At 38.1% G+C, this 18418-nt stretch overlaps 1 protein-coding gene across 2 annotated transcripts in view; it reads right to left on the bottom strand.

Moving 5' to 3' along the window:
* shtd (shattered) overlaps positions 1 to 18418 on the bottom strand; it is a 786765-nt gene that overhangs the window by 432251 nt on the left and 336096 nt on the right. For both annotated transcript variants that reach the window (XM_067155551.2, XM_068229717.1), the window contains exon 13: positions 15606 to 15910. In XM_067155551.2, coding sequence (XP_067011652.2) covers positions 15606 to 15910 — 305 coding nt within the window. The remainder of the gene's footprint in view (positions 1 to 15605; positions 15911 to 18418) is intronic.

Here is an 18418-nt window from a genome sequence, read left to right as displayed (position 1 = left end):
TTCATCATGCCTATGTCTGAACCTTCTCCAACTACTATGGTATCCTCTCTTCATAACCAATGTAACTGTGCTATCACAACTTCTGTTCTAGAAAACTTGTTAACCTGAGTTAATTCTGCATCATCTCCTAATTGTCTGAAGATTTTTAGAGGAGTAAACAATTTTTCAGTTAACTCTATTGAAGAAAGCATCAGGTTCTTAAGATTTCTTGTGGAGTTGACGGAGTCTGCTAATGTTTATTCTGTGGACGATTTAGGTATTTTTCGTGCTCTTTTTCCTCACCGTTAAGGGATTTTAAAAAGAGAGATCTCAGAAGCTATATCACGGAACCTAGCCATCAATGCTTTCCATGAGCTGGTACTAGGGAAGTTCATTCCATCTGTTGCTCTCCAGAGCTTAATTCCTCAACACTGTTTCAGAACTCAGTTTCTACATGAAAATTTGTTAACTTATGTTTTGGATTTAAGATTTTACTGCAAAGTATTTATGATCACTGTTCAGGAAGGTAAGATGGTAGCTAGGATTTGAAAGGCATATCACCCTCGTATCGTTCCCACCTCTCGTTGACCCGATGTCCCACCAATTTTCAAGAACTGGAAGAGGCATGCTCATTCACTGAGGATGTTAAACATGGTGACTACCAGACCTGTCAACCTTCCTCCTCCTGTTAGACCGGGGAATCCTACTGTCTCTTCAATCTCTAAAGATGGTAATGTTCGCAAATGTTTCAACTGTGGGTCTAGGGGTCATTTGAGGAACGCTTATCCAGTTGTTAAACGTTATTCTGGTGGTTGCTATTCCTGTGGATCCAAACAACATGTCAACAAAAACTGTCCATTGTCAGTTCAGAACAGTAATCAATGACTAGAGGGCAACAAGTTGGAATGTAACAGGCCTAGCATTGAAAATCCTTGGACTTCTGAAAAAATTATTTGTCCAGACCAATGTAACAAGATTTCTGTTCATGTCCCCTCCAAAGTACTTGTACCCCGGTGGAAATCAATAATGAACCGGTAAATGCCTTACTTGATTACGGAAGTGTGGTGTGCCTAATTAATTCGACATGGTACTATAAAATGAAATCTTCATGTAAATTGCCGGAACTGGAATCTACTAATGTCAAATGCATCACTGCTAATTCTCAGTTTTTGAAAATCTTAGGTTCAGTAAAGGTTAAGTTGAGGATTGGTGGATTTACCTGGAAGGTAAAATGTTTGGTAACACCTAACTTGTCTTGTAATGTAATTGTTGGTTCAAATTTTCTGTCTAGTGTAGGTCTAGTGTTAGACTTACAGAGTAGGAATTTATTTTTTAAATTTTCACCTGACATTAAGTTTGCTTTCGTTGATGCCCCATTGAAGATACCTATTGTTTCGTGTGTAGGTTACCCGCTTCCTGATGAAAATAGTAATCTGAATTGCCTTGATCTTGGTCATCTAGGGGAAATTGAAGCTGATCAAGTGTGTAACCTGTGTAAAGAATTTCCGGAAGTCTTAACAAGTAAATTAGGGTTGACTGATGTCCTAGAATATGACACTGAGTTGTTAGATCATCAACCGGTTAGTTAGATCTCCTCCGTAACATCTGTCTCCACCACGTATGCTGGAATTGAAGAAGATTGTGGAACAGATGGAAAAAGGTGGAGTTATCAGGCCTTCCACCTCTCCATATGCTTCTCCGGTATTCTTAGTGCCTAAGCCCTCTGACAGTGTTCGTACTGTTATAGCCTATCAAGCCCTGAACAGTAAGATAGTACTACAATCTATCCCTTTGCCGGATCTCCACACTTGTTTCGGATGGTTTTCTGGGGCAAAGTTTTTCACCGTACTTGATTTGAACCAAGCATACTACCAAGTGCCCTTATCCAAGAAATCTATTCCCCTTACTGCTTTTATAACCGATTGGAACCTGTATGACTTTCTGAGGCTCCTGTTTGGCTTAAGCTGTGGCCTGCAGTGTTAACGAGACTGTTAAATTCCATTCTGTCGGACATAAAGTTCAAATTTGTGTTCAACTACTTGGATGATCTTGTAATTTTTTCAAACACTTTCGAAGAACATCTGGGACATATTAGGGAAGTTTTGGTATGCCTGAAGAAGGCTGGACTTACTGTCAAGCTATCAAAGGTTGCATTCGCAAAGCCTAGCACGTCTTTCCTGGGACATGTGGTTTCCTCAGATTGTGTTTCCATCAATCAGTCTACAACTCAGGGTGTCAGGGACTTCAAACCTCCTAGGGACATTAAAGGTGCTGCCCGCTTCATCGGTATGGTAAACTTTTTTCGGAAATTCATTCCAAATTTTGCAGAAATTGCTGCTTCCTTGAATTGTCTTAGATGCAGAGATGTGAAGTTCACCTGGGGTAACGCCCAACAAGTAGCCTTCGATTCACTGAAAGTTGCACTGACCAATGCTCCGGTATTGGCAATTCCTGATTTTAACAAGCAATTTGTTGTGCAAACCGATGTTTCCAGTAAAGCTATTGCTGGGGTACTCTTACAGGAGTATGATGATGGGCATAGACCAATTGCCTACGTATCGAGAACTCTTAACAGTTTGGAAAACAAGTACTCCGTGTATGAACTAGAATTTCTTGCAGTCTTGTTCGCTCTTGAAAAGTTTAGACCATTCACTGAGCATGTGAACTTCGAGTTGGAAACAGACAATCAGGCTCTTTCTTGGGTACTAAATAGGCCCAAAAGAACCGGAAGGATAACCAGGTGGGCGCTCCGTATTTCTTCTTTCAAGTTCAACGTTCGACATATTAGAGGTTCTGAGAATGTCATTGCAGATAGTTTAAGTAGGATGTTCGAAGGGAATGACGAGTCTGAACTGAATCCTAATGTAGGAGAACTTGAGGTCAATGCTGTTGGTGTCGGCGCAATCCTTACTGACTTTCCTCTATTGTATCATGAGTTCGGAGATCATCAGAAGTCGGATCCTGAATTGAAGATCATAAACACAATTAATGATGGTAATGAAGTAAAACCCTATTCCCTGTCTGAAGGTGTCCTTTGTTGTAAGGGTACGAAGGACCGTAACCTCAAAATCGTTGTTCCAAAAGTTCTTGTACCAATCATATTTAAATACTACCATTCTTCACCCATTGGTGGGCATCTAGGTACTTATAAAACCAGGCAAAAGATTCAACAGTTTTTCATTTGGAAGAAAATGGATCGTGACATTAGAACGATGATAAAATCTTGCCAATCTTGTGGCATTAGTAAGCCTAACTTAAACTTGTTTACCTTACTAATTGTGCTTTACAAATGGTTTCTACCTACTATGTGGCTAATTTAACCTAACAAATGATGTCCTGGTTGTTTCTGCGTAGAATGCTGAACGCCGGATTAATTTATCACGAAGTGACTTGATCATTGCTACCCTAAAGAGTAATTGTTCTGATATGAATGGAGTGTGTTTACTACGTGAATGATTTCCAGCAGTCATCCTTTCTGTTGTGATTATTGGGATTCTATTATTTGGACTAGGAAAATGGCGATGAAATTGTATATATGTAATGTATTTGTTCATTTGTTTTCCCTTTTGTCTCTTCTCGGTATGTGAATTTTGGAATTGTTTAATTTGTTTGATGTTAATATGATTTTAAAATTATTCAATCGTCATGGTAATTCTGGTGCATACGGTACCACACGCGCCACTTCGGCGTGGGAGATTTCCGGTTTCGTAAAGTTGTATCAATTTCGTAATTTCTCAAGGATTCCCAAATGTTCTTGGTCAGCACTAATTTCTGTGCTCCAACTGGAGAAAATAAAAGTGAATGTGATTGGTAGGTGAAGGAAAAGATCGGACGTTCATTGGCTGTATAAGATTTCCTAATTTCCGGAGAGAAGCGTTGTCGCTAGAGCTTGGCTCTGCGAAGGCGTCTTTTCTGTTTAACCAGTGAAGGGAACAGTCGCCTCCTAAGGTATGGGTCTTCTTGGGCCCGCCATCCGGTAAGCACTTTATTATTTTTCAATTTCAAATGTAGTGTTTCGTTTAATTTTCTTTGCCGGAGCGTACCCGTGTTTCTTTTAGCTACCGAATTTAATTAATATGACTTAGCCATTTCGGTAAGAGACCGTTCCCGTTTTGTTGTTCTGGTAAATTAAATTTTATACGCTGTTCTATGTAACCACTAAATGTAATTTCTCCTCAGAACTGTCTTGTTCTTTCTGCTTCATCGTGGAGTATTCCCCTTTAGGTCAGGTACCCTTTCTCTGAAGTGTTTTTGAGGGGGCTACCCGCTGAAGGCGCTCTGCTCCATGATTAGATTGTAAATGTTATTTCCTTAGATGTACGTTTTCACTTTAATGTAAATTTACCCTGCTCTTACTTCTTTCAAACTGCTTTGGTTTTTAAAAGTATCGCCACAAACAGTGGAACATCATGTGCAGTGTTCCGGTGGAAATTTACGTAACTTATATCTAAACTCACGGTATACTGTAATAACAGCTGTAATAATGTCATCAAATTTTAATGGTGTATTTGTTATTGTTTTATATTTGAATTTGCATTGAAATTGTTAAGTAAAGTTTAGGATTACATTGACTTCGCTTCTTCAGTATTACCAATATCTTCCACTCCCTGTATATGGTTCCCAGCCGCTTCCCTGTTATCCTTTCATAGTCGTCATGTTGGTTATCCTGTTCGTTTTAGTTTCTGTAACAAAAGTGTTTATAATTTAATTTCGTACATGTTGAGATGCCTCATGTAGAGTACATATTTGGTAAATGCACAACGGTAGCAAATATTTTCTCTTTATTATTTCTGTAACTTGTAACTCCAAGGGGAGGTTGCAGTATGAACCACGCTCTGCTACCATATTAACATATTAATCATATTAACATCAAACAAATTAAACAATTCCAAAATTCACATACCGAGAAGATACAAAAGGGAAAACAAATGAACAAATACATTACATATATACAATTTCATCGCCATTTTCCGAGTCCAAATAATAGAATCCCAATAATCACAACACTTTCATTGTGTGTGTGTGGGATTGGTAATGACTCCAGTTATGTCCTATGTCGTTTATTTCGGGAGTGGTTATTGGTTATGATGTTGTATAGTTAGTTAGTGGTGGAGATGGTAGTTCGTTTGCCTAGTGCATGGACTCTGTGTTTTAATTGAGCCTCATCTATGGCTCAATGACCTTGTGTTCTCTCCTTGGTTAACCTTGTCAACTGCTTCTGGGGTTTTGTTCTACGTGTGAAACTATCCCTAATCTCATTTATCTGGTAAATGTATTAGCATTGCTTACTTGGGTGGAAACTATATTGGAATTCTATTATCTTTCTTGGTGTAATGGAATTGGGTTGTGCACTGCTTGAGCATTGTTGTTAAATTTCTTTAACTCTCAACCTTAGAGGTATCTAGGGTTTGCTAGTTGCTTTACATTGTACCGACACAGATAGGTCTTATGGCGACGATGGGACAGGAAAGGGCCAGGAGTGGGAAGGAAGTGGCCGTGGCCTTAATTAAGGTACAACCCCAGCATTTGCCTGGTGTGAGAATGGGAAACCACGGAAAACCATTTTTAGGGCTGCCGACAGTGGGGTTCAAACCTACTATCTCCCGAATACTGGATACGGGCCGCACTTAAGCGACTGCAGCTATCGAGCTCGGTATCTATCTAGGGTTTGGTTTTCATTCTTGAGTTGCAGATCACTGCTGGTGTAATGTAATTTACCTAATCTATTGGTTGTCAGTGTTGTTTTGGTTTTATTAAGGGGGTCTTTTCCTGAAGCATGTATCTTCTTGGACCTAATAGGTATGGTTGAGAACATTGATTTATGATCAGTTTTGGGGGAGTAATTCTAATTTAATGTTTATTGCGATGGAATTATGGCTGAAGATCATGGTGTGGAAGATGCTTGTCTTTTAAACTCTAATGAGTTAACCCGTGTGTCTTATCAGTGGTCGTTCCTATGGGTATCGTGTCAAGTATTAAGCAGCTATGGCACTTTGGTATGGGCGTGTGTTACTTTTAATTGTATCTCTGTGTCTTAGTTGCCTTTGGAAGGAATTATGGGGTGTATCTGCAACTCATAGTGAATTACCTTGTCTTGCTATTAATTTCTTCTCGGTTTCGTGTACCTTGGTAGCTTCGTCTCACGTTTCTCTGCGTTACCAGCTAATCCGACGTAATCTTGTATTTTCTTTGTTTTACTATAAGGTTCAATTAATGTTATGTGCCACTCTCTGGCCTTTTCTTTTTCTCAGCGGTTCTGTTAGTGTCTGTTGACATTGTGGATTAATAACCTTACCGTTCTGCCGGTTTGCTAATTGGGTATGGGACTAATTGGCACTCCCTAGTCGGTGCTGAACTCCTTCTGCTGGTATATTATGGAGTGTATTAGCAATGTTACCACCTCATTCACGGTTCTTTGAACTTTTCTATGGATTGCCGTGTACTCTGCCACTTATAGTTTATTTGTCTGTTCTGCTGACCAGGAAAAATTACCTGTTTAGACGTGGTGTGACAGTGTGATTTGAAAATCAATTATTACTAGTCCGGATATCACCGAGGTTCTGTTAGGGACAACCGGTAGTGTGCGTTGTGTAGGTCACCACTCCTTATTTTCCTTCTTGGTTATCTAATCTGAGGTCTTTCTCTTTGCCTTTGATTTGATTGGATGTGCCATAGTGGGATGAATTATTTAGTGATGCCATGTAATAGGTTGGTTATTTGGTTCCAGATTGTATTCCTTCCCGAGTTTTTTTGAGCACGATTTCTGTCCTGTTAATTCCATGTTGTTTATTATGCTCTGACGAGTGTTAGGTGTTGATCTGTAATCTATTCTTGCTTGGTGTTGCTTGGCTGATCTGTCGTCGATGACGGACTATGCGCAACCCTACAATCTTTAATTTGAAAAGGTCTCCAACCGATCCAGTCAATACCTCCCTTGCTTTGAAAGTTGTTTATCTTATAGTCATGGAATTGGCATTGATTGGAATTCTGTGCCTCTTTGTTTTTCTTCTGTTGGTAGAGTTGAATCCTTTTCTCTTTCCTCTTCCTGTTGGTGATGCTTTGAACCCATGAGATGTTGATCTAAGTTTTGAAATGATTCTGTAGTTTTGGTTGTACAACAAGATTTCGAAATATTGACTATTAAGCTCACTGATTGGTAGTGCTGATGCTATTATGACAAAGTATATTTTAATTTTCTTTGGTTTCTTTTTAATTGAATTTGTTTGAGACCTGTCCTTGGTCTGTGTATGAATTTCTGGCGTAATTCTATTTATGCTTACTATTTATCTTGAAATGAACCAGATACTCTATTTTCCTTAATTATGGTCTATGTTCTTGGGTTTTGGTATTTAACATTGCTATGTAGTGAATCTTTAGTTCGTTGTTTCTATTTATCACTGAATAAATATATTTGGATAAATTAGTTAGAAATTACAAGAGAATCATGCCTTTCTCTATAGTATAAGCCCCTAAATTTTAATTTACGTATGCATTTATCTGTATCATAGAAAAGAAAACAAAGAGGTAACCTAGCTTTCTTTGGATAGAACGATTTAATATGGAATTTGGTATCATTTTATGAGGAGAAAACTTTCAAAATTGTGTGTTATGTGTTCAAACCGACTGTTTCCATTAACAGATCATTCTAGTATCAAGATATGTATGTTCATAGTTTACAAAAGTTACCTATTGAACTCCGATGAATACCGAACAACTTGCTAACTGTGGAAGTTACCGGTCTACATGGGTTTCTCTATGCTCTTATTCCGACCTGCATCTTCGCTCCTTCTACAAACGTCAAGTAGGAACCTTAAATCTCACTAAAAATTTGAAGATTTTCCTCCACTATTCTCTGTTGTTGAGCCCAACTCTATGTTGGTTTTTTGGAGCGGGAGGCTCTGACAGAAATTGGACAGTTTAAGAGTATTTAAAATAAGCCACATTACCATCCTGCAAAGTGCTAGTAGTACTGGTGCCTCCCACAGTGAACTTGAAGACATGTATTGTGCTGCCCTCTTGTAGCATGTACCCAACAACAATATTTTCGGTCGTCATCTGTTTTCTTTTCTGAATGGAGGATAGAAGAAATAAAATCTTGCTCTTGCTTTTGGATCTTTAAATTACGTGTTGGCAGAGAAAAAAAAAAGGAAGAAAATGTACCCTTTTGATCCGAAGTAATGTGTGGTGATAGTCACCAACCAGTTTTGATGTATTTTATTTGTCAACTTGAGAAACTGTAAGTAGCAACACTCTTCGTCTTGATCCTGTAAGTATATGGATGTGATAACAGTAATTATGAGCGAACTGTTCTGTGTCGTCCGGTATTTTTTTTTTTTTTTGCTTTACATCGCATTGACACAGATAGGTCTCATGGCGACGATGGGAGAGGAAAGGCCTAGGAAGTGGAAGGAAGTGGCCGTGGCCTTAATTAAGGTACAGCCCCAGTGTTTGCCTGGCGTAAAAATGGGAAACCACGGAAAACCATCTTCAGGGCTGCCGACAGTGGGGCTCAAACCCACTATCTCCCGATTACTGGATACTAGCCGTACTTAAGCGACTGCAGCTATCGAGTTCGGTGTCCGGTATATCTACACCTAAATTGTATAAAGTAAAATTCAATTATCACTGCTAGTTAAATTTTCGATTAACCAAAGAGACTGAATTTCTGGTTATCTTTATTGTGAATAAGTTATCAACATTTCATGGGGCTTTAATGTAATTATTCATAGAATGATTTTGGGTTGTTAATCACTCTCTAGATGTTCTTCTAAAACGAAAATTAATGTATTCGAAGATGTTGTTATGACAAGTTTGTCTCCATACTTCTACTATACCTTCAAGAGTATGTCTTAATTTTTAAAAAAGGGTATTATGCATTAATCCTGCCTGGAAAATCTTTAATATCTTACTATCCGAAGCATTGTGTGAAAATGGGGGAATGTACGAGTAGAAAAATTGTTTTTAAATGACTGGTTTTAGCGTTGGTTGATTATCTTGTAAGGGTAGCCATTTTCTTTCTTTGTCATGTGACCGGTTACCTTGGTTACATTCACAACCTATGCTAGGTGAATGTAATTATTATATTTTGACATTTGATGTCTGATACGACTGTTGCTGGTGGACATATGACGTCTGTTGATCGAGTTTTTTGTTCTGGTTGTAGTATGCGAGTCTGAGTTCCTGCTTCGTATTTCTGCTGTTCTTGGTGTTCTAATGTATTAACATTTTAAATCTAAATAATTATTTAGCTGGTGGTTTTTTATTACTAATTTCTCCTCTATGTTTTATTTTAATTACGCGCGCCTGATCTGCTCTTTGTGCATTTTGGGGGTCTGTAACTGGCTTTTCTGATTTATGTTGAATGACTTTTGAAGTAGTCATAGAAAAGCATTTTTCTACTCTACTACCATAGTGTAATCGAACCAAGATCTTAGGGTCGGAACTTTCATTAAGTACTACGTTTCCTAATTTATTCTGAAATATATTCCAGATTTATCCTACGATTTGAATAGCGAAAGCAGTTTCTTTTAATTTTAATTTTAATCTAACTTGATGTCCCAGGTTTCCTAATTTAATTTTAATCTTCTCTGTATCTTATATGCGGGACTTATTATTTGCTTTGTGTCAACCTTTTCTTTCCTATTATTAAAGTTGCTGTTTAACTTAAGTCTGTAATTTTTATTTTTAGTCAGTAGTAAGTAATTTTTACTCTGTAGTAACTCATTTTTACTCTGTAGTAATTTAATAATAATAATAATGTTATTTGTTTTACGTCCCACTAACTACTTTTACGGTCTTCGGAGACGCCGGAGGTGCCGGAATTTAGTCCCGCAGGAGTTCTTTTACGTGCCAGTAAATCTACCGACACGAGGCTGTCGTATTTGAGCACCTTCAAATACCACCGGACTGAGCCAGGATCGAACCTGCCAAGTTGGGGTCAGAAGGCCAGCCCCTTAACCGTCTGAGCCACTCAGCCCGGCCTGTAGTAATTTATTTATTCTTTAATCCACCTGACCTTGGTAGGCCTCAAGTAACTTCCATGCGTTATCACGACCTTCGGTTTGGATTATCTTGGTAAGTGTATTATATTTATTTAATATCCTTGTTCTTACTGCCCTTGGTCGTGCAAATGCTACTGTGTTATACCTCTTCGAAAGTACGCGATAAAGTGAAAGCTGTTATATCTTCTTCATCTCAGCCTTTTCCCATGTCATGTAGGGTCAGTATAGCTTTGGCCGTCTACCCAATGCCTTCTTCCCTCTTCCAACTTTTTTCTCTTAGATACCCTCATGTTTCATCTTCCTCTCTCCCATGACCCTTAAATTTCCAGATTTTCAACTCTTCCCCCCCCCCCTCTTCTGTGCACATGCCATACCTTGAACCTTCATTGCTGTGAGTTCCACTGATCTTCTGATGTAATCATTCCTTATTCTATCAAACTCCACCCAGCCACTTTAATACATTGAGGTCGAAGGCCATACGGGCTGCGTCATTTATTGCGGGGAACAAAGCCTGCACAGAATACGATCTCCGGTTTTCATTGTCGTTACTACGAAACAAACATACCACACTGCAGTATAAGATTTGGTTCATATAGTTCCCGAAAACAAATACAGATTTCAGCAGCTCTACACATCATAACTTGTGTCGACTCTACAGCAGTGTGCGCGTGAAGACAGACTGAGCCAACTGAACAGACCTAACAAATCTCACATAATATTTATAATCTCTTGTACAAACAATTCTGAGCATTTCAAAATGCAAATAAAGACAATATCAGCCATACCTTATTAGTCAACACTATGCGCCGGCTGGCGGTAGTAATACTACTAACATGAAATTTGAAATTCAGTCACTCAAAAGCTATTCATGTTAACGAATTAGGTTTTGTTTTAACGTGTTGTTGATTTTTTTTACTATTGATAGGTGGTGTTATCGATTGATAGTGATTGGTGGTGCAACCTTGGGACAAAGTTTTGTAGCCACGTGCGCTCAGCTAGATCTTACCTAATTACTGACATTAGAACTCTTCGCACGCTCTGGTTCAATAAGCTCGTGTTCTAATGATGGACTATAGTCTAGTGAGTCAGCAGTCTGCAATCATCTCTTAAGTAGTCGATTTACTCTGTATACTGAGATACGGATCCCGGAGCGTGCATACAGCCCACGGATAATTGAACAGATTATTACGGAATTCGGATTCTGATCTGTATGAAAGTGATTGTGAAGTAGAAAATGAAGATCTACAAGCCCCTCAGGATCACCAGAAGAACCACTCGCAAAAAGACAAAGGGAGATGACAAGCACAGGAACACAATGGAAACAAGATAATGCTCCTGTGAACAGGCCCGTGTTTTCTTTTGTGAACGTTTGGCAGATGATTTGGTGAGTAGTGTTGCTGCTGAAATTACTGAAAAATCACGAACATCATCTGCGGGAAGGCCAGTAGGTAGACATTATTTTCCACACAGAATAACTGCAATGGGTGTGAAGAAGGAAGGACACTCACAGCGTACGTGCAAGGTTTGCTACAACAAGTCCAAATACAACACAAGCCATGCTGTGAAGACAATGAAGACTGTATATTGCCATAAATATGACCTAGGTTTTTGCATAGGAGAATGTTTTGAGTATTGATATGATGCTAGTTGCTTTACGTCGCAACGACTCAGATAGGTCTTATGGCGACGATGGGAGAGGATAGGGCTAGGAGTGGGAAGGTATTGGCCGTGGCCTTAATTAAGGTACAGCCCCAGCATTTGCCTGGTGTGAAAATGGGAAACCACGGAAAACCATTTTCAGGGCTGCCGATAGTGGGGTTCGAACCTACTATCTTCCGAATACTGGATACTGATCTTCATAAAAGGAAAGAAAAATTCCACCTAATCAATACATTTATTTTCTTGTAAAGTATTACAATCTAGGACCGGTTTCGGACCCTTTATAGGTCATCTTCAGCTATATCAGAATCACATTTGCATTTCTATCTTATACCTCTGAAAGACCTTCATGATATATTGTTTCATAATTTTCAGTGAAAACTTATCTTAAAAACTTACAAATTTCTAAGCGTTGTGTTAAAATTAAAAATTAAAATTACAAAACTTTGTCTATTATATACATGCCCTTGGGCTGACAGAATGCATCCTTGGGTTGATTAAGCATTTATCTTAGGTATTGTTGCTTATTCTGTTGAATCGAATCCCTTTTATACTTATGTACAATCGTGAATAGACTATCAGTAAAATTTGATAAATAAAACTTGCGTGATAATTATAATAAAAATATCATGTTACATCTTTATACCTTATTGCTGGAGTGATATTATTTTAGGCAAAATATAAATGCGGGTTGATCTCTATAAAATATTTTACATAAACACACTAATATATTTTAAAGTCTAATCATTGTACTTTAAAGTCTAAAATACTTATGCTTTGGATCTTGCATTGTTATGTGGTAAAATATTATAACAATTTGTCTTATATAACATCAGATATTGATAACATATAAATATGCCGTGTATAGTTGGCTTTTAAATCTAATGATTAAATGTCATTTCCTTCTTGCATAAAATTACAAGTTTCATATTATGTTGATTATGTATTGTATAAAACATAAATATCTAATAAATTGAATGCTTATCATTTACTAAAAGCACATGAATGTCTAGTAATATAGTCAGTGTGTTTAGTGACACAGAAACATGTTGGCCTTGATTCTTGCGTTATATTTCCATAATTTGCCTATTTTTTATATATGTCGAATGTTGGTCTTTATAGGTTCCATTTGTAAAATAACAGCACTTTCCTATGATTGTGAAATGAATCAATAAGCTTGACACGTGTTAAATTATGAAATATATGTGTGATTCAGTTCTGGCCTAACTTCTGGAGTTTTCTCCCATCAAATGCCGTAAGACTGTGGTGGTTGCTTTCCCTTTTTAAGGCTGGTAAAGTTGCTGGATGTTTGAAATGCAAGTTTCTTGGCCGTTTGACGAGTAATGTCATTTGACGAGTAACGGCATTTGATGGGAGAAAACTCCAGAAGTTAGGCCAGAACTGAATCACACATATATTTCATAATTTAACACGTGTCAAGCTTATTGATTCATTTCACAATCATAGGAAAGTGCTGTTATTTTACAAATGGAACCTATAAAGACCAACATTCGACATATATAAAAAATAGGCAAATTATGGAAATATAACGCAAGAATCAAGGCCAACATGTTTCTGTGTCACTAAACACACTGACTATATTACTAGACATTCATGTGCTTTTAGTAAATGATAAGCATTCAATTTATTAGATATTTATGTTTTATACAATACATAATCAACATAATATGAAACTTGTAATTTTATGCAAGAAGGAAATGACATTTAATCATTAGATTTAAAAGCCAACTATACACGGCATATTTATATGTTATCAATATCTGATGTTATATAAGACAAATCGTTATAATATTTTACCACATAACAACGCAAGATCCAAAGCATAAGTATTTTAGACTTTAAAGTACAATGATTAGACTTTAAAATATATTAGTGTGTTTATGTAAAATATTTTATAGAGATCAACCCGCATTTATATTTTGCCTAAAATAATATCACTCCAGCAATAAGGTATAAAGATGTAACATGATATTTTTATTATAATTATCACGCAAGTTTTATTTATCAAATTTTACTGATAGTCTATTCACGATTGTACATAAGTATAAAAGGGATTCGATTCAACAGAATAAGCAACAATACCTAAGATAAATGCTTAATCAACCCAAGGATGCATTCTGTCAGCCCAAGGGCATGTATATAATAGACAAAGTTTTGTAATTTTAATTTTTAATTTTAACACAACGCTTAGAAATTTGTAAGTTTTTAGGATAAGTTTTCACTGAAAATTATGAAACAATATATCATGAAGGTCTTTCAGAGGTATAAGATAGAAATGCAAATGTGATTCTGATATAGCTGAAGATGACCTATGAAGGGTCGAAACCGGTCCTAGATTGTAATACTTTACAAGAAAATAAATGTATTGATTAGGTGGAATTTTTCTTTCCTTTTATGAAGATTGGTAAATGTCAATACGGAAAATGAAATTCATAAATCAAGATACTGGATACTGGGCGCAATTAAGCGACTGCAGCTATCGAGCTCGGTGTTTTGAGTATTATCATACCGAAGCTAGGTATTGGAAATAACAATGTTGATTCTGTTGTTCAGTGACTGAAAACTATCAAACTTTTCCGAGTGAATTAGAAATTTAAGTGAGTGAACAAGGATAACAGAACGTACCAATATTGTAGCCTGATTTTATTTCCAATGCCGAAGGTATGCATTTTTGAATTGATTTCATGTTATAGTCCAGTTTTTTTAGAATATGTATATAAATTTGTTTATTTATACTGCAAAAACTTACAAAACTGTGATTTTTTATTTGACAGTTTAAATCACGCCGACACAGGGTAGGGACGCTATCTTGACTCGTCCGGACTAATAGTGTTAAGGTTATACATTGAACTTTAAAAAAAAATGAAAACCCACTAATTTCAATCCACTATTTCCATGGTAATGATTTTTTACAATTGCATTACAGTTTTCACAGATATGAAGTAGAAAGTATGAACTCAATTATCTAAGTTCAAAACTAGTATTTAATTTAAAAATCGGAATTTAGTGAAAAACGATAATCCCGAGGATTAAAATGTATGAAAGTGTGAGCAAGAACATTCTCATTTCTGGCACTCGTGGGCTTTTATGATCTGTTAAATTTCTGCACTAACAGATGGACAAATCACAACTGATATAAAGAGCGAAGTTGTCCAAACTGACATTCAACAAGAAAAGGACCGTTCAAATCACTAAAAGCTCATCCAAAGGAGATATATTAAAAATGGATACAAAAGTTAAATCCAGAGTGTCATCCTTCATGACTCAGAAACATAGACCATTGGCAAAAACAAAATGAGGTCAGAAGCATCCGAACTGTGCTGTTGGAGATGGATGACTAATGAGGAAGTGGTTATCAGAGTTGGGGGAAAGGTGAAAAAGTGGAAGAGGCAGGCCAAACTATGGGTAAAGTCCTATGTGGGAATGAAACAGAGGAGTGGAGAAGAACTGCTGCCCACCAATGTTCACAATCAGTGTCATGTACAGTGTCAAAATTTTGTTCCAGCCGTTTGCAGTTGCTTCATAGCCTCTGGCACCCACCGCAGTCCTTTTGGCGGGCTGACGCACAGACTTTCTCACGCATAACCTTAAAGCGCACGAACGGACAAGGCTACCTTAGTACCAGTATTTAGTGTCTTAACAAATTTTCATTAACTCATTGCAGCCCTTCTTTTGGGATGCTGGCTATTTCTTTTCTTACAGGCAAGCACGCACGCACGCACGCACGCACGCACGCAAACCAAAAAACAAATTCAAAATCACTGCGGACCTTCTATTAAGTGACACAGTCCTACAGGTAGAGACAGCCAGAAAGTCATAAGCTCAGGATACAAGTAAGCCAAGAAATGAAGCATCGGCAGGCTAGTGGCCAGTGCCTGAGGCCACAAAGCAGCTTGAATGAAATAACGACCCCTATTTAATACGTTGTGTGCTGTGAACACTCACCTCATACAGCAGGTGCAGAGAGAAGAGGACCAGTGGTAGCAGGGTGAACAGAGGTGGCCCGCAGTTGATCTTCCCTGCGGGCAGGTCGCCAGGTTGTGCAGGAACTGCTGGAACATGTTTCAGTCCTAGCTGGAAACTCAGCCCCTGGGCAACGGCTCTGTGGTGTGAAGAGTTCAGAACGTATTCCCAGTCCTCTTCTGAACCATCCTCTGAAGCTCTCTTCTTCTTGGCTCGGTTCCCAGACCCGTCGCCACTGTCCTGCATGGCCGCCACGCCGAGCTTCTCCACGTCGTAACCTGCCAGCTCTGCAAGACAAACATGCCGTCTCTCAAGATGTGTGTGAAGTCTGTATGTCTAATATCTCACATTCTACTGGAACAACAAGGCTGATAAACTCTTAACCCTTGGGAGTTCAATTATATTCTACTCACATCTCCTGAGATCCAATTTAAAATCAGGTGAACATGTGGAAAATATAGACAGATATTTACTTTATACGATTAACACTTTGAAAGAAAATTTGTAAAAAAAAGTTTTTATCGTAAATCAATCCACGACACTTGTAGAGACATTTGGGGAGAAACAGAAGACGAGGGGCAGGCAAGAGCTGTCGTGCAGAAGGCCAACTTCCAGGAGTTCAACAGCAAGATCAGTGGTGATGACAGTGAACAGGCACGGCTAACCAGCAAGCAATGAACTAAGAGACATCAGTTGGAGAGTGTGGACAATTTCAGCTGCCTTGGCGGCAGTCTCCAGAGATAACATAGCCAAAAGAGAGCTGCCTCTTCTCCAAACAAGTGAGGAGCTTCTTTGGGATGCTAAGATTCCAAAGAAAGAAAATTTAGCAATCTTCAACAATTACTTGATAGCAATCTTCACCCATGGTATCGAAGAGAGAGTTGTCAAGACAGCAGGCATCAGAGATAAAGTTCATGAAGATTAAGAGAGAGTCAGCACAATCAAACTATGGTGATGAAGATGGAGCACGAGGCAGAAGGAAAATAGGCAGATAGAAAACCTAGAACCTGCTGGAAGGACACTGGATGATGTCGTGAAGAACAAGACATTTATCAATATTTATTTATTTATTTATTTATTTAACATATGGCAACAATTAACCTGGAAAATACAATACTAACACAATGTTAATTAAAGTGAGTGAGTTAGTTCCTTAGCTAAAACCACAGATATTTACGATAAAAGTGGTCACTGAATGCAGTCAGTCACTCTTGTAGTTGCCGTCAGCTCAGCTGGATCAACAGGAAAGAACCTGAGGGGACATTCTTTTGCTCCACAATCGTAGCAATTAGTCAGCACAATTGCCACAGTTGGTCCTTATCCCACTGAGAAGAGAACAGGTTCTAAAATCCTTTTGGTTTGGTCAAGATGCAGGCATACCATTGTGTTAAATCCATGTTCAACGAGCTTGCTTGCAGTTCTGAGTGAAGGATACACAGAGAGATGTTGTTACATACATGCTTGTACTCTAGAGCAAGTATGCTTTGTCACTGTAGTTGGAGTGGATCAAATCATCCCTACTATAATACACATTCAATCAAATGATCACCATTGCTCCTGTCATGTCCTTTGAGCGGTACTAAGTGAGCACATGCCGAAAAATGAAAATCCACAGCCTGTTTCAAGTCATTAGACCGGGTCAGGAATTGAATGAATGAAGCCCCCATCTAGCGGCGAGGATAGGAATTGTCCAGCTGCCGAAGCCTGCTGCACTCCTCTGGGGCAACTGTTAATGAATGACAGGTGAAATGAAATTATATTGGAGAGGGCTGCTAAATTAAATATGACAGGGATAACCGGAGTACCCGGAGAAAAACCTGTCCCACCTCCACTTAGTCCACAAGACGACCATTGGGAAAATTTAAAATCAAGGTCAACCTATTCAGTACCATTTAATCATTTATACAATGTGATCGATTTCGATCCCATTATGGATCATCTTCAGCCATGGACTAAAACTGATAATATACAGTAGAAATACAATCAAATTAACACTTTAAAAATATTATATACATACATACATACATACATTATCATTATAGACTGTTATGCCTTTCAGCGTTCAGTCTGCAAGCCTCTGTGAATTTACCAAACGCTGCCACAATCCTCGATTTGCAACTAGTGTTGTGGCCTCATTTAGTTCTATACCTCTTATCTTTAAATCATTAGAAACTGAGTCTAACCATCGTCATCTTGGTCTACCTCTACTTCTCTTACCCTCCATAGCAGAGTCCATTATTCTCCTAGGTAACGTATCCTTCTCCATTCGCCTCACATTATTCCACCACTGAAGCCGGTTTATGCGTACATCTTCATCCACAGAATTAATTCCTAAATTAGCCTTTATCTCCTCATTCCGAGTACCCTCCTGCCATTGTTCCCACCTGTATGTACCAGCAATCATTCTTGCTACTTTCATGTCTGTTATTTCTAACTTATGAATAAGATATCCTGAATCCACCCAGCTTTCACTCCCATAAAGCAAAGTTGGTCTGAAAACAGACTGATGTAAAGATAGTTTCGTCTGGGAGCTGACTTCCTTCTTACAGCATACTGTTGATCGCAGCTGCGAGCTCACTGCATTACCTTTACGACACCTTGATTCAATCTCACTTACTATATTACCATCCTGGGAGAACACACAACCTAAATACTTGAAATTATCGACCTGTTCTAGCTTTGTATCACCAATCTGACATTCAATTCTGTTGAATTTCTTACCTACTGACATCAATTTAGTCTTCGAGAGGCTAATTTTCATACCATACTCATTGCACCTATTTTCAAGTTCCACG

The sequence above is a fragment of the Anabrus simplex genome, chromosome 11 (assembly GCF_040414725.1).
Source record: "Anabrus simplex isolate iqAnaSimp1 chromosome 11, ASM4041472v1, whole genome shotgun sequence".
NCBI lineage: Eukaryota > Metazoa > Arthropoda > Insecta > Orthoptera > Tettigoniidae > Anabrus > Anabrus simplex.
Note: the sequence above shows the minus strand (reverse complement) of the source record. Positions and strands in the feature narration are given on the sequence as shown.